General features: G+C 36.2%; 1 protein-coding gene and 1 long non-coding RNA gene across 2 annotated transcripts in view; one reads left to right on the top strand and one right to left on the bottom strand.

The window, feature by feature from the left end:
- Positions 1-28: 28 nt before the first annotated feature.
- On the bottom strand, positions 29-9265 carry LOC136701515 (uncharacterized). The gene is made up of 4 exons (XR_010803811.1): positions 9184-9265; positions 8730-8809; positions 7724-7794; positions 29-357 (listed from the first exon to the last, which is right to left on the bottom strand). It is a non-coding gene; the product is annotated as an uncharacterized lncRNA (long non-coding RNA).
- Positions 9266-10822: 1557 nt separating this feature from the next.
- Positions 10823-17833, top strand: part of atf6 (activating transcription factor 6) — a 67488-nt gene continuing 60477 nt past the window's right edge. The window contains exons 1-4 of the mRNA XM_066677538.1: positions 10823-11104; positions 12305-12381; positions 13186-13273; positions 14419-14516. Of these exons, the coding sequence (XP_066533635.1) occupies positions 10972-11104; positions 12305-12381; positions 13186-13273; positions 14419-14516 (396 nt within the window). The 5' untranslated portion in view covers positions 10823-10971. The remainder of the gene's footprint in view (positions 11105-12304; positions 12382-13185; positions 13274-14418; positions 14517-17833) is intronic.

Below are 17833 nucleotides of genomic sequence, written 5' to 3'. Positions count from 1 at the left end.
CACCTTGTGATTCTGGGCTGGCTCCAGGCCCACCGCAACCCTGGATCGGATAAGCGGTTACAGACAATGACTTAATGAATGTATGTTTTTTTTCTGGAATTCTGCGGCACTGCTGTACAATGAAAGATCAATGCAATTACATAAAAAATACATTTAAAAAAATGTAAAATAATAAATAAATTCAAGTCATTGCTTTTGCATTGAACTTGCAGAGCAGTGACGCAACAGGTTGTGTTGCACAACTCTGTGGCCATTGGGTCTTGGGTTCAAGCCTTTGCGGAGTTCAGTGTGTTCTCCTTCATCCATTCTTTTCTTGCTGAGGTTGTGCTGGTGTGCTCCTGGTGTTGATCACAAGCCCTGATAAAAAAGGATGGTTGCATTAGGAAGGGTTTTTGTTAATCAGATTCCCATTGCACTGATAATATTCATATCCACCAGAATCTGAACACAGTTTCCATATTTGTATTACCTTTAAGTTACTGATGCCACATGTCCATATGCTAGTTGTGATCTAACCAAAACCAGACATGTGAAATGTCCTGTTTACAAAAAAAGTTTTGGATAATTCCCAGTACATTCACCTTTTGTCTCATTGCAACTTGAACACAAACCATGAAGCTGCAGGTAGTAGCTTCTGAGAAGGACCAGAAGACAAGAAAACATTTTTAATTCAGAACACCAGAGAAGCTTTAACAGCCCATTCTCGACACTGGGTTTAGTAATACAAGAATAGAGGAGAATTACTGTGAGCTACTCATGGGTGTTCTCTGAGAATTTAAGGATTGGCTGAGCCAATCAAAGTTTAGGGAGAAACTTTCTGAGGCAGCTGATTGGATGTCAGCTAGTTATGACAATATCATATTTTGCTGATTTATTTAAAAATGGTTAGTTATAATTATTTTGGGGGTTGCTTAATTAAAATTTTCAAGCAAAAATCTTGGCAAAATATTACATTATTTGCTGAAATAATGCAAGGTAGGCTAGTGACAGACAGTGAAGAGTCATAATTTCTGTTGTAAAAGGCAAGAAAAAATAAATCCAATGTACTTTTTAAACATATATAAATGTTAGAAAAACACAACAAAATTACATTCAATTTCATTTATATCATAATATATTTTTAAAAATAAAATTTGATTTTAGAAAATTACATTGTTGGTAGGCATTTTTAGTTTAATTAGTTTTTTTAAACTATGATAAATTGGGGAAAATAATAAATAATATTTTAAATTTATTCATTCATTCATTCATTCATTTACTATCTGTAACCGCTACTTGTATAAGATTTTCCAGTGATTTACAATGGGCTTTTTGCAATTTAAGATACTTCATTCAAATAAATAAATAAATATATAAATAAATAAAATAAAAAATTGAAATTGATGGTAAGAGGTTAAAAAATCTATGTAATTTTTTAAATGATTACTAATGAATATTTATTTCACAGCTTCATTTCTAATATTATTATTCATTAACTTTCAGTTAGCTCACTTGTACATATTGTTTCGCAAATGCAGCTTGGCCAGTGTGTAGTGTTTTTACTGCTGAATGTATGGATTCCGGGTTACAGCACCCTGGTCTGGAGACCCCTTGCTTGGCCCCTGGATCTTCATAAGTGGGGGTCATGGAAGGGTTAGCTCCCACTACCTCCGAAGGTTATTCAGAAGTCACCAGCATTCACAGTCTTGAACTCTGAAGGCTCAGGGACCCTGTGCTAGTGCTGGTGTTCAGAAGCCCCCCTCACTCTCTTTCTCTCTCCCTGCACTTTATCCTATAGGAACAAGCTGCTCTTTCTCAGTCCTTGTAAATGACCCAGCAAAAGAAACACAGGGGGACGGCAACCAAGACGAATAGTCTTTTTCTTCCAACTCATCTCACACCAATCAAGGCCTTTCATTCGCACCCCCCCTCCCCATTGTCCATTAGATAACGTAAATTCATTAAAGTCAAACTGAAGGATTAAATCGCCGATTTGTCAAGCCCCTCTTTGTCCCAGCTTAATGGTGGCACATGGTGCAGGACGCTTTGTCTGCTGTGGGCCCAAGCTTTAGGATCTTTACTCCTTTAAGGCAGGGAGTAAAGGCGTATGAGGAGAACTCTAGTGGGACTTCAGCTCCTCACATAATTTAAGGGTGCTACATGTAAGATGTTCAAGTGTAAATAATCATCATAAATCAATATATTTGCAGAACTCTACAGTACATTTTATATAACAGGGGAACAGGTCCATTTCTGTGTAAAATCTGTTGCTGCCATAAGGCTTATTAGAAAAAGATTAAAATGCAGTTGTGTGAATATTTTGCATGTTATTAACTAGTATAAGATTTTAGCTAGTATATTATTTTAATATATTTCTAGATGACAATAACTGAATTCAATAACTGATTTTTTTCTTAAACTATACTTTTATACAAATCATTAAATACACTTCAATAATGTCCCAATCAAATGCAGTAAACTTAGCATACATTGTTACCTCTATGTAAAATATAATTGTAATTAAAGGGCAATTCTACAATTTATTCAAATTTCTGTACTGAGTTTTATGATGTTGAGAGTGGTTTAATGTGTAACTAAGCATTGCAGAGGAACTGACTTAACTGACGGTGAAAGGAACTAACCAGTAAACTTTTTATATGTAACAAAATAGATGTAAATATAAAACTTTATTTAAAAATAATATTTCTTAAGGTAAATCTAAGAAATTTAATTTAATGTCACAAAACTCTGTATGTACCTCTCCTCTATAAATGGATAAAAACAATATATTTTAATTTAAAACCTTAAATGTAAACTTTGTAAAACAATCTCCCAGGCATCCAAGGTTGTAAACATTTCATAGTTTATAAACATTTTATTTAATAATTGAGGTTTTTGCAAGCATTAAGCTCTTCAGACGTTTTCATAATTTTGACTCTCTAATTTTCTCTGGAAATTATTTTATTTGCATTTTAGCAATTATTTTATTCAGAATATTTGTTTTGTTTAATTTCTGAATTATAAAATTTCCTTCAATGCTGGCATATATGTAGTTTATTGGTCAATTTTCTTTCCACAGAGTCCAAATGATCAGTTATATGAGATCTAATAATGAAAATATAAAAAGTATTTTTTTTGTTTTGTCCCACGCTCCAAATATCCATCATCACTGTAGGCCCCTGAGTCCCTTTTTTTCTAAGAGGTAGATAAACAGTCACACACCGGCCGTATGCAGTAATCCCTTTGTATTCACAACACAGTGGGGACAAACAATGCTTCCAAAACCTCAGCCTCCCCCTTCCCCCAACATCACAGATTTAGGCCACCTGCTAACACATTACAGATTAAACAGGGATAATCTCGGCTGGGCTACCTGGCACATTCAACTGCTATATAGCACGCTTAATAACACTGCTCACGCTCTCTCTCTCTCTCTCTCTCTCTAACTCTACTTCTTGTGTTTTGATTGTCAAGTACTATAAGACACACGTGCATGCAGAATTGCTCACCCCTCATCGTTTCCCTTTACAATTAAAAAAGTATGATTTTTTTTTATCACTAAAACGTAATTGTGCATTAACTCATCATCCCTTATTTTACAGATCTGGCATTTCTTCTTTAAGGTCTAGTACGCTTTAAAATGAGCTATATTTAATACCTAACATATATATATATATATATATATATATTTACATAACTAAACAGGAATGTTGCTGATCCAATCCAGGTATCAGTGTTAGGACAACACAAGGAAAATCCTGGAAAAAAAGAGAAACTGATACATTTCTATAATGAGTATATATATATATGTATATAATGTATATATATATATATAAAACCCTCCTGAAATGAATTAGATTTACATTTGATTAATTTGATATAATGATCTCTTGATCCTAAACATGGTAAAAAAATATAATATAATTTTTCAATTACACATACACAAAGGGTTAACTTATCACAATATCCTTTTTGCATTAATATGTGATGTGTGTCTGAACAGTTGTATGCCTGATCATATTACATTGTGATAAATTTGTTCATCTTTTGGCTGCTTTCACAAGGATATCTTGTTGCTGTGCAAAAAGCCCCAAACATGTATCTCCAAAATAGTAACCTTAAAGGAGAAGGAAAAACAAACTTTCAGTGGAATTAATGTAAAAAGGTTTTATTCTAAAGTAATTTGGGAATTTTGGAGCATTTCTATTGGTCCACCATGAATACCATGATTTTCACACAATGTGAAGAAGAGCTAATGTGTTGACATGGTGTCGTAAACTAAGATAGACAAAGACTAAGATACGTTTTTGCGATTGTGACTATTGCTTTATTCAGTTTTCAACGTTCCCTTAATAATAATAATAAGTTGATTCTCCGATATTAACTCTCATAAACACCTAGTGAAGTAATGTCGATAATAAATATCTCGTCATCTGCTGTTGACTGAACACTTGGGACCTGTAAAGAAGAAAGAATCTCTGTGCTCCTTTCCTATTAGCAGATATATCCAACAGATTTATTCTTTAAAATATGCTAAGCTTTAAAAAATAAAAAATGACTAGTAAATTGTTGGGAGCAAATTAAATAGTTGTGGCCCAAAGTATAGAACAAAAATGAGAAATTAGTGAAGAAGCTGTGGCCACAAGCACACAAATCACAGACTGCTTCATAAAAAAAGATCTTTTTCTCAGACCCGGCCCCTCCTGGGATCTGTAAAATTCCTTTCTGGTCTTGCGACTCTTTCTTCTGTCTCTGTTTCTCTCTCTCTTTTTCTCTCTTTCTCTCTCCTAATGAAGCCGAGGGAGGTCTCGGTGAGACACTTCTTTCTCTCCATCTGCTCCTCTTCTCCATACTCCATCTCCGTCACTCTGTACAAAGCCAAGCCCCGCTCTCCTCCTCCAGATAAGCCCCCTCCCTCCACTCTCCCCTGTACACATGTAGAGATGATAAGTGATCTCTCCTCCACACACGCTTTGGTGGGACAATGCTGGACAACCACGTTCGACATCATCCATCTTGTGGGACATCCATCACCCGGACAAAAGATATAAAAGGCAGAGGACCCTTGTTTTTGTGAGGGCCCTGTTTGTATACTTTCTTCTCTTTTCCCTCATTTTCTTTCATTTTTCGAAATCATAATTTTTCCTTCTACAGTTAGCGTTAATTGGAAAGTGCTTTTTGTAGAAAAGATGGGCCTGATTCCAAATTAGACAAAGTAGGATCCCCTTGCTTTGTCTGCATTTACCTGGGAAAATCCCAATACAGTCTCAGTTAAATCTTGTTCAAATTTGTGGCTAATGTTCAACTGTGGCCTTTCAAAACTACAATGAACTTTGTTACATTTTAAAAAACTTCCCCAGTTTGCCACTGGGGATGTGTCTTTTGTGTAATTATAGTGTTCGAGCATCACTGAAGGTAAATATATGGTTATTAGTTACTTGGGTGGCATAAGAAATCAGTATTGTTTGGTATTGGATGCATGAGGATGAGCCAGTGAACCAAAAATAACCTTTAATGGATCACTATGTAGTATTTTTACCTTAAAATTCATTCATTCATTATCTGTAACCGCTTATCCAGTTCAGGGTCGTGGTGGGTCCAGAGCTTACCTGGAATCATTGGGCGCAATACACCCTGGAGGGGGCGCCAATCCTTCACAGGGCAACACACACACTCACACCTACGGACACTTTTGAGTCGCCAATCCACCTACCAACATGTGTTTTTGGACTGTGGGAGGAAACCGGAGCACGCGGAGGAAACCCATGTGGACACGGGGAGAACACACCAACTCCTCACAGACAGTCACCCGAGTGGGAATCGAACCCACAACTTCCAGGTCCCTGAAGCTGTGTGACTGCGACACTACCTGCTGCGCCACCATGCTGCCCTACGTTAAAATTACAGCTTCAAAATCACTGTGATGTTTCACTGGCCTGTAACAAGCAGAATAGACGCTCTGTCATTACTCAGCTCTGCAGAAATTACATTATGTAACTGTGATTATGTATGGAGGAGGGTAGGAACCACACCCCTCCCACTTGCTATAAGGACGGTGCTGTAGAAGTGAATGACACTTTGAATCTGTAGTGGGAGCCCAAAGCAAGACAACCAAATCTTACTTAGTGTTCTTTTAAAGCACTGACGAATGATGAGGATTTTTCTTCTTACAAGTGATCTTGTTCTAAATAAAAAAAACCTTCTAATATTCATCATCATCATCACATTCAGTAACTGTCTCTTTAGCATCACAGGATCTCAGTGGGTCCAGACCCGACCCTGGAACTTTGTGGACCAGGATGTTTAATAAATAAGGTTTAATGTTTATTATTATTATTATTATTATTATTATTATTATATATTTTAATGTATTAACTTTATTCAAGGGCTTGTTCCCATTATGGACTCTTTGGCTACCATGATCAAAAAATCCTGACATAGCTCCAGCTGAAAATTCAAAATCTTGAAGCTTAAGTAAAAATAAATATTTTAATAATCATAAATGAGAAATTATAATTAAGATTTCAGTTTGGTCATCTGTGCTGTTTGATTTCTGGTGTAGGTATGGCAAAGTATCATTAGTCTAATTTTAACGAGAAAAGCCCTTTCAAACATTTTTTTCAGCATTTTCAGCCTCTAATGTAATCAAGCATAATACAATATTTAATTAACTGCAGCAAAATGGGACAGACTACCTATTAGTAGCTTTCATTTCAGAATAAATATTTGAATATTTGAATGCTGAGAAACATTCAATGTACAGTTCTTTAAATAAACATTTTTTAAAGGCGATCAGGCAATGGTTCTATATATATTTAGACCCAAGCTTATAACATTTACATTCATGTAATTTACCAGATGCTATTGTGAAGAGGGCTTGGTGATGTTAAAGATATAAGTGAATGTAGTGTTAAGGGTCTTGCCCAAGGAATCTTACTGACTGCATTTCCACATGGATTGGTGGTGTTATTCACTGTGCTATACTAATCAACAACAATGCAGATTCGTTTAAATAGTGTGTATACAACTATAAACAAGAGTCATACAATTTAAAGTGCATTAACATACCTTTAAAATACCTTTAAAGGTACAATACTGGCCTTAAAGTTCAGTTTTGTTTCCTGAAGGTACAGTACATTCACTTCTCTTGAAGGAGATGTGAATATTGGTAATCTTTCATTATAGAAATGTGTAAAATAACACAACTTAATATAAGTCCTGGAGATCATGTGAAATCAACAGATTAAAAAAAATATTATAATAGAATATGGTACAATTATGTTCCCTAAGTAAAGGTACAGAATATGTGCCCTTGATGGTACCACCACAGAGACAGGGTATTGTTTTCTGACAGGGTATTGTCCCCTATGAGTTGGCTTATTCACACATTAGAAAGAAATTAGCATCTGACAGGAAAAGCTACATAAGGTTAGTGAGGAGAGTTTGTCTTATGAAGTTATTCAAGTTAACGATAGAAACTTTTCCACACTTGAACCAAAACAGAGCTAAATTAACCTCAGTAAAGAAATTTCGACTGGTTCCTATGGCAACTGGACCAGTAGACAGAGAGGTCAAAGCCTCTAATCCATTTGAAAACAGATGTTCTTTTTGCTTCCATGTTACATTAACTTGGTAATCCTCAGACTGTCTGTGTTAGAGGGTTAGTAGGGTTTAGGCACAATTAACTTGATGGGCCAGACTGAGCCTGTGGTTAAAATACTGGAGAATAATCTTATATCCTCACCTTAATCAATAAATCTGCCTTTAGGTGCTTTTCATCTGAGATCTTACTGTGAAGATATTGAGTCTTCTGAGCTGAAACACAAAGAGGGCAAGAGTAGGTGTACAACAGTATAGCACAGAAGCTACAATGTATGTTCTTCCTGGCTTTAACATGTTTGAACTCCAGACTGACTGCATGCTCTAGCAACAATGTAACATTTAACTTCTAACAATGGAAAAAAAATCCCAGAAAGCTCCCGTTTTAAAATGGCCACAAGCATCAGGGTGCATTATGACTCAACGTTTAAGATTTGACACATGGGGTGTAGACGCACTGTGATGAATTACACCAGTTTGCAATGTCCCTCACTAGCTTAGCTTGCTCCTAGGACATAGTGTGATTGTACAATAAAGCATCAACACTCTTAAGTGAATAGGGAAGAGCAGAGTCCATCTAAATCGGGGTTAATAATAACACAGGTATTTTGTGTAATTTCCTCTGTGAATTTAGATTACAGTTTGGCATCTGTTTCTCTACATGAAAACCATTCAAATATATATTTTTCATTGTATATTTTCAGATTTTGTTTCTGTACTGGAAAGGCACAGGGCAATTGTCTCACACTTGGTACTTGTCACATTTGCAGCTTTGGAAGGCTGTAGTTGCAGGGTGCTGTTTCTTTCATTTCCCCAAACAATGGTGTTGAAGTGTGCTCACTCTCACAAATATGTGTGAAACCACACTTTTGTGAAGGCTACTGCCAGCAGTACACTGCTGTTTCTCATTTAACATGCTTTTTTGTCATTATATTATGTACAGTGAATGTTTTCCTCCGCATTTAACACACACCTGAAGAGGCCATACACAGTGCCTAGGGAGCAGTTGGGGGTCTTGTTCAAGGGCACTTCAGCCATGGATGTTGAGGGAGGAGGCAATGCTATTTCTAACCTCCCCCCCCCCCCCACACACACACACCACCACCCTTCACACACACCTAACATAACATAAATTGGTTATGGAGCCCTACCTTCCAGTCCCAAGTCCAGTTCTCTAATGATTAGGTCATGGATGTTCCATTGTGTTAAACATATAAAGAACAAAAAAGGACTGGAAAAGGGAGAAAACAATATTTTATCTTTTTTTCCAAGTCTCAACAAAAATATGCACACTTACTGAAGCTATCAAGAATGTAACTCAAAGCTAAAGGTAAAATGACATACTTAAAGCACAGTCAGTGAATGATATGAAGCTCAGCCTTGAAATTCAGGATAACAAAATAATAGACATATATTAAGCCAAACCACCGTGAAATAAGCTGCAGGTCTAGTGCTCTCCTAAAATAAGGCAAATTGAATCAGCATGTTGTAACCAGGCATGAAAAGTTTGATAATGTTCATGCTCCAGGGTGGTTAACATCAGATTAAAACAAATCGCAGAAGCTTTAGAGGAAAATGCTGAACCTTTCCATTAAAAGCCAGTACCTATTAAAGGTGAAGCAGTCAGAGTGGAAGAAATCCGGCAGAGATTGGGCGAGACCACCTCAGGTTAAGCTGACCCTGTCCTGAAGAGACCAACAAGATTAGGCCTATAAGCACTGCTTCAGATCCTTAGGCCAGAGCAATATCACCCATCTGTCTGACATTAGAGGATGATATCAGGGTCTAAGAATATCCCTCAAAAGAGCAAGCTGTTTACTGCCTTGCAGGCTATCGTTACCTTTGTTTTTGAGGGCATAAAACAAATACTGAGATGTGGATCCAGGCACATTTTCATACTCCATGGCCGTATTTTCTATTTTAAGTCCTGTTTGATTGATCTTCAGGCTCCTCCTACAACAAAATGAACCATCCTTACAACACAATATTATTATCTATTTAAAAAGGTGAAGAAACATTAGCAGGTCTATAAACAGTCTAGAACAATTTAGTCACGTATTTGAAGGCTCTGGTGCTTTAAATAGGTGATCCAGAGGGCAGGATTGACTTAGTTTACACACATCCAAATGTCACAAGTCCAAGTATCAGCTTTCACGCTGCATTAGACAGAAGTGATCCAGCCAAAATTATTTCTCCTTTCTGCTTAATGCTTGAAACTGTTGGAAGAATGGAGCTGTACAATTTCTTAGATGCAATGAATATAAAACAGTTAAGTCACTTATGCTTTGAATGATATATGTTAAAATGAAGTAGTATAATTTACTTAGTCAAATCTGGATATACTTGTAAAATCCTAACTATGTTCCAATTATAACAGTTTAAACTTATAAAAGTTTCATTCTTTTTTGGTTTTCTTTCATAGCCATCTCTTGAGGACAAAACATGTCACTTCTTAGTCTTCCTAATATGGAGTTCAACACAGTAATTAGGGTTTTTCCATTCCGTATTCCATTTGAGAAAGATACAATAAACTGTTGTTCTTAGGTTACTCTGCGCACCTCAACTCCAGAGCAAACACACCAAATAAAGTTTTAGGTAATGAGCAAAAATTTGACTGGACCTTCTATTTGCAAACAATTCCTAATTTGGAACTGGAAATGAGGGCTTGTTAGCGCACATATTGAAATGTAAATAAACTCTTAATTAGGCCTTTTGGCCTAAAACAAGTGCTTCATTTCAAAAGAACACTCAGTTGATCCCAAACTGATGAAAATTTAAAGGGCCACAAAATAAACTATTTAAGCACTGAATTAATGTGTTGTTCATATTTACTTGCCTCCTACACTGATGTCACTATCATCTTTGGATCAGGGCTGACCAAAGTGCGGCCTTTAAAACATTTAATTTGGAACAATTTTTCCCCAGTTTCTCCCCAGCTAACAGAACATCATTGGGCAGCTCCAACAACAAACTGCCTAATTTGTTAAATTGGATACAAGGTGCCTACTGGACAGCATGCATTTTTTAAATGCCATATTTTATATCTATATTTTGATTAAGAAAAATTAGAAAACTAAAACCATTCTTGTGGAACAAGGTACAAAACCTAATTTTCATTAGAAGAGGTCCTTATATTTAAAATGTAATTTGAGGACTCTGAATGTTTTGCTGCCATCTTGAGGCGCTACACTGCCTCTTGTTGTCGTATCTGTTTCTTGACCCTCTTCGGCTTCCGTAGAGTTGTGGTAAAGTACGACGTGTACGTAAAAGGTTTGTAGTTTTGTTTCCGCCGAACACAGAAAATATTTTGAACAGCGCCGAGATGATCCAGATGTTTTGACTCGCTGTTAAATTTATGATTTTGATCACCATTACTCATGAATCCAAGGACGAATGGCGGCGGCTCGGTTATTAGACGTGGAGGCTCCAATGAGACCCAGTCACTCAGAAATAATGATGAATAATAATATCATCATCGACCCGCAGGAGATCTCTGACATCTCCATCGACCAGGACGGAGAGTGGGGTACAAATTTTCATTACCAGAAAGCTCTGTGTGGAGCTTAAAGTTGATTTTCTTGATTCTGAGTTATAAATAAGTAATCATTCAGTTCTGTAGTAAACACGCCTGCTATGTAGTGCTATCTGAGTTAAGCATATTGAACTTGGGGCTCACGTTAAAAACCAAAATTTCTCGAAACAACTTCAACATTAAGTTAACGTTAACGTACATCACTACACGCCATGTCTCGTTAACCTGCTTGTATGAATTAAACGAAGTCTTTACTGTTTTCGCTATATTAACGGGACGCAGCTCAAAAATGCATTATCTGTTGACTCCACCGGAAGCTATTTAGCTACGTGCTTTATGTAGTGATAATGTTGACTATTCTTGAAACTTCACAATTTGCGCTCCCGGCTCCACCATTTAGCTGAAAAATAAATATAACCGAATACCTTATAACAAGTATTAACTGTAAAAGAGTGGGTCAGGAGCGGATATTATGTAACGTAACAGCTAGCAGCGCTGTTGCGTGGTTACATCGGCACCAGGGAGGCGTGGCCTTTTCATACCGTGACACTTACAGACGCAGAGTTTAAATACGGAAGGCAGGTTATGAATATTAGCACAGAAGACTGTGAGTGACATGCCTTCACAATCATTGAAGGGGTGCAAATGACTGAATAATGCGTAGGAATGACTTAATAAGACATGACAATAATACATGAAATGCACGGAAACGCATAGAAAAAGCATGGAGATCCCATTCTCATATATTAACTTGTTCCAAGCATTAAATATCATGTTCCTACACATTACATACCACATTCCCACATCCTATTAAGTAATTCCCGTGAATTATTATGTCAATTACAAACTTTAATTTTAATGTGAAGGCATGTACCCTGCAAGGCTCCATACCATTTAACATTTTCAAACAGGAAAGAACTCTTGCAATATTATTGCATTTACATTTTAATCGTTTTCAGTCTGAAAAAAAACAAAACAAAACAAAAAAAAAAACCCATAATAAAAAAATTTTGTTTGGCTCAAGTACATTGCATTAAATAAAAATTTAAATTTTCACCCTTCTTTATAGAATATACCGTATAACCTTACATATAGCCAAGCCCCAGTCAGTAAAATAAATTATTATTTTTTTGACAAATTAATTGTCATTTCTTCCCAGTCCTGTTCTGATCTCATTGTCCTTTTGTTGTACAGACATCAGTTTGTTTGATGAACTTGGAGACCTGGGCGATGCAGAAGAGCTACTGCGGGTTCTTGATGGGACTGAATATGTGAGTCTAATGAAGGGCTACTTAACATGTTTTGTAGAGGCAAACCCTTAATTTATATTTTCTCCTCTAATGAAAAACTAGACAAGATCGACAGATATGAACGATATTCTCTCTTCTTTAAGTGTTTACAAAATATATGTTGATATTAATATAATCAGTAACCGATAACTCATATACAACAATCAACCATAACATTATGACACTGTGCTCAGTCACACATTTGTTGGTCCACCAACAAATGCAAAGTCAATTTTAGTAGGAAATCTGTTGCTGCAAAATTTGTTAGTTATTCACTCATCCTCCATCAGAGGACGCTGTGGGCTGGATTTTTTTTTAATTAATTAATTAATTCATTCATTATTATTATTATTTTTTAATGGAATGTTCTCAGTCCAGCAAAGACTCTCCGGTAGTTAAAATTAGTAGCACTGCTGTGTCTGATCCACTTGTACAAGTATAACACACTAACACACCACCTCCAAGTCAGTGTCACTGCAGTGCTGAGAATGATCCACTACCTAAATAATACCTGCTTTGTGGTGGTCTTATGAAGGATCCTGAGCATTGAAGAACAAGATCAAAGGGCAAATACAGTATGCAAAGCAACAAATGGTCTACAGTCTGTAGTTGTAGAACTACAAAGTGATACTGCATTGTCAGTGGAACTGAGAAAAGGCAAAATAAATGTGCAAACAAAGATGCCAAAAATTTGTCTGAATGCGCATCCTTAGCTTACACAAAAGAGCACAGTGGTTTTTGAAATATACAATGTTTAAAGCGACATTGTTGTAAACCTTTCTGCAGAGCGGCATTGCAGGTGACCTGAACTTGGATGCCAGTCTTTCTGTGTGGGACTCAGATCGCTGGGGGGACTCGAGCAGCATCTGTACAGGTGCTTTTTCTGCTTAATTACATTTCATTCTTTCACAAATTAAGTTTAGATTACAAATGATCATTCCCACATCAGATACACATAAGTGCAACATCTGTATAGAAATCTACAATATATTACTTATAGTATTTTTTTCACAATCATGTGTATTTAGTCAGATACTTGTGTTGGTTGATTTGTTCTTAATCACAAAAGCAAATAGCAATGGCACTGGATTTACAGAACATTAGAGTCCAATTCACAGTTCTTTTAGGGTAGTTAAACTTAACCTTATTTCTTGGATATTTGTTTTGCACAGACACAAGTTAATAACCACATCTGATATGAGTCTCAAATGCTCCTTTTTTTATTTTATTTATTTATTTTTTGGCTCACCAATGACAATTCTGCACACTCCCTTGTGCACCACACGTCTCATTGTAATGTAGAGCAAAAAGACAGACACTTCAGAGATCACAGAACACTTCTGACCATTCAGAGGAGCTTGTTTCTCAGCCTGTCCCTTGGCACAAAAAGCTAGAGAAAAAGCTTCCTAAATCTTACACAATCTGCAGGGCAAAATTAATTTTTCCCCCTAGAACAGTTCTTCCAAGCCAATGACTATTTATGAATATTTTTATAATATAAAGCAGTCTGGAACTTTATTGTTTGGTCTTGTAATTACAGTAAAAGTTAACAGATCATTCTTTTAGATTTATTCTGGGAATTAAAAGCCTGTTAGAGTGTTTGGTAAATGATTCAAGGCGAGAAATGCTTAAATCTTCCCTATACACCAATCAACCATAACATAATGAACACCTCTTTTTCTTTTACTATAAATTGATAAATACACACAAGCTCTAAAATCACATGCAGAATTTGTCAGTGATCAGCAGCAATAGTTATAGTATAAGAACACATATAAGTCTTAATTTTGCAACCAAACTGTCATTTTTGTTAAAGGATGAATGTGAGTAGAGTGTAATTTTGTACATGTTTCATGAATGGCGGAAAGGTTAAACATTACTGGTTAAAATCATCTTAATAAAATGTGGTAAGGGCTACTGCTTCATTCTCCCATTATACATTCCTTATAATGTTGCAATCAAAATGTCCAGCTCCAGTCATTTAATGTTGGCTCTAATTTGTTATGTCTTCACTTATAGATGGAGAAATATCAGCTGACAGTCTCTCTCCAAGCCACACACTCAGTTCAGTGTCTTCACCTGGATCAGTGGAAGCCCATTCACCCTATTCTCTACAGGTAAGGCCCTTACTGGGTCTATGCGGTGTTGTTTTTGAGTGTTGGCCAGTGTAATTTATCCTTACCTTTAGAACCCATGTGATTCGAAGTAAGAATATGGTTTTTGGTATGAACAAGCAGTTTTAGTTTGCAGTGAATAAGTGTGTAATATTTGCCTATTACTTGATTTGGCATATTAATTAATTCATTGGCTAAAATTTCTAATTCTACTAAACCTTTCTAGAAATGTCACCATATAGCATTGGAATAAATGCAAGCATGAAAATGCATTAATCTGTTCCATTACCAAACTGCATTTATTTAATAAAGTATTTCAGTGCCACTTTAGAATAAATCTGTTATTATTTATGTTGATCATGATAGTAATTAATAGTCAGTTATAACACATAGCTGAAAGGGCAACAGGGACCTGTTGTTTGCCAAATAGTGAACCCACGTATATCTACACTGTTAAACCTCAAATCTGGCCAGATACTGACCTTACTTTGCCTTCTCCATCAGTCAGTATGCAGCCTGTTGGCTTTATCACATATTTGTTAATAGGTTTAACCATTTAATCAATTACCCCCATCAGAATGTCAAGAAAGTGGTCATTGTTGCACTTCCTACCTGTTTTACAAATGATTATTAATGATATTTAAAGTGTTTACAACCTAATTAAATACCATGCAATAAACAGGATTTTAAAGTGGGACCAAGGTTTCTTGCCTATAATTAGATGACAGTTATACATTCAGTGCTTCCATAAAGTTTTGAAAGGGTGTAATGAAATCATTAATGTGTGAATTCACTACATTTGTAATAATAATAATAATAATAATAATAATAATCATTATTATTATTACTAATTGGAACTAATTATTATTACTAATTGGCGCAGCAGGGAGTGTCGCAGTCACACAGCTCCAGGGACCTGGAGGTTGTGGGTTCGAGTCCCACTCCGGGTGACTGTCTGTGAGGAGTTTGGTGTGTTCTCCCTGTGTCTTTGTTGGGTTCCTTCCGGGTGACTGTCTGTGAGGAGTGTGGTGTGTTCTCCCTGTGCCAGCGTGGGTTTCCTCGGGGTGCTCTTGTTTCTTCCTAAGGTACAAAAACACATGTTGGTAGGTGGATTTGCGACTCAAAATTGTCCGTAGGTGTTAGTGAATGTGTGAGTGTTTGTCACCCTGCGAAGGACTGGCACCCCCTCCAGGATGTGATTCCTGGTAGGCTCACCATGACCCTGAACAGGATAAGCGATTTCAGACAATGAATGAATGAATAATTGGAACATTTGTATTTTGTAAGCAAATGAAAACCTCACAAAAACATTCCAAACAGACAATTTTTTAGTGCATTTCCTAATGGGAACCTTATGAAAAATTTAATAGTGCTTAAATTCTGCTTTAATGAAAGTAACAAAATTTTATGTAGGTGCCTAGAAATTTTGCACAGGCCAGTTAATCAGGGAGCCTGAATGTCATTTATTCATCATAGAAGCATTTCACATCAAGCCACTCTGAATGGCACTCTAAATTATGTAATTGGTTTTGAAAAAAAATTCTCCTATAAACAAAATTAACAAAAACTGCCCCCTTTGAAGCTGTCTTATGACTAAAACTCTTGAAAATCAGCATATATTTGTCCAGATGGTGTGTGTATGTGTGTGTGTGTGTGTGTGTTCTTGCAAGCACCTCTGTCCCAAAGCTGAACGGGTCAAACTACACAAACACACACTTGTGATGGTCAGATGTTCTAATTAAATCTCTGTGGTGTTAATGAACATCTCAATCGCCCTTCTGCACATCTCTGGCTCATTAACATCTGGCTGCGAGGGGTGTGGGTCCTGTCTGGAGGTGGGGAAGACCTGCTGACAGCTCAGAGTGCATTGATCTGACCATAAGAGGCAGTGTAGTGCTCATTAATATCATTAAAACGATAAAGAAGGCATCTGTCCTTTCACCCTGTCACTCACACTCACTTTCACTCCACTGCCCAATAACACCTTGTATCTCAAAGTCACCCATGACCTAGAATTTTAAATACACTTTTATAAAGTAATACGGGGATTATGTCAGCACTAATGTCATTTTTTAAAATAACACCAATATTTACATTATATGTCTAAGAGTGTGTAGACACTTCTTATAATATGAATTGATCTGTTTCATGTTGCAGCACTCTGAACACACACGTTCAGCTTGTAGAACCTCCATAGAAAAATGAGAAATAAAATAAGATGATTAAAATGGAGCCACTGCACTTGAACTTAATACCACCATATCTAGTGCCAAGCATCGACAAGATGGGTATCACACAGCACTGGGCTCTCGAGCATGGGAACAGCCTTCTTTGGACTGAAGGACTTTGGAATGATTTCTAATATTCTTTGTGATCCAAAACTAATGTTCCAATATCATTACCTGCAATCAAAATCTAAGAAGAATAACCAAAGAAAAATGTTGGCTGATGGGGACTTTGTTAGATGACATAGTGTAGTTAGGTGCACACAGAATTTAGAGGTGCACTGCTGCACGCAACTGCTTGCCAATCCGTTCTAGGAGCATAAATATGCACATAGGTAAAAGCCTGTTAAACACTGAGTAGTTTAAATGATTTAACACTAAAGTGGGCATTACTCTGCCATGGATGAAAAATTATGAACAAAAGAACACAAATTTTTATAATTCTGTTTATGTGCACAGTCTTGAACAAATAAACAAAATAGCATAAATCTTGCCAAAACGGCATTCATGTTTCTTCTGACATACACAAGGGCTACACTGAAAATGTGAGAGAGTTGTTGTATATTTAACTTCTACATTTCCTAATTAAATTGTCTGGAATTGAACAATTCATAACCGACAGTCTTTAAAACGAACATGCTCAGGAGTACTTAAGTTGGGTGGTGCTACATGCCTTTACATTTTTTTTTCTGAGGGCATGGAATGTCAGAATGTTTGCTTAAGTTGTGTATTTATATATTTTGATAGATTATACAGTTAGAAGTGGCTATATCTTAACATATCCGTATGAGCAATAATTAACTGGTCTGTTGCTTAGCTTTCATTTGAATATTTATGAACATCCATTTCTCTGTGCAAAAAAAATTGCTACGGAAATAAATTAATTAATATATAAATAAATAACTATATTAACTGGCTTTGACTGAAAGCATTAGCTGCTTTAATAGCTGCCCAGCAAGTAATTAAATACGAAAGAATTCCATCTAAGACATTAATAAGACATTATCTATATTTAATGTGTATAAAAACAAAACCAGCATGTTTCATTGTTAACCAAAACAAGGCTAAATGAGTAGTTTTAATATCTTTGAAAAT

Source organism: Hoplias malabaricus, chromosome 7 (genome assembly GCF_029633855.1).
Source record: "Hoplias malabaricus isolate fHopMal1 chromosome 7, fHopMal1.hap1, whole genome shotgun sequence".
In the NCBI taxonomy this organism is placed as follows: Eukaryota; Metazoa; Chordata; class Actinopteri; order Characiformes; family Erythrinidae; genus Hoplias; species Hoplias malabaricus.
Note: the sequence above shows the minus strand (reverse complement) of the source record. Positions and strands in the feature narration are given on the sequence as shown.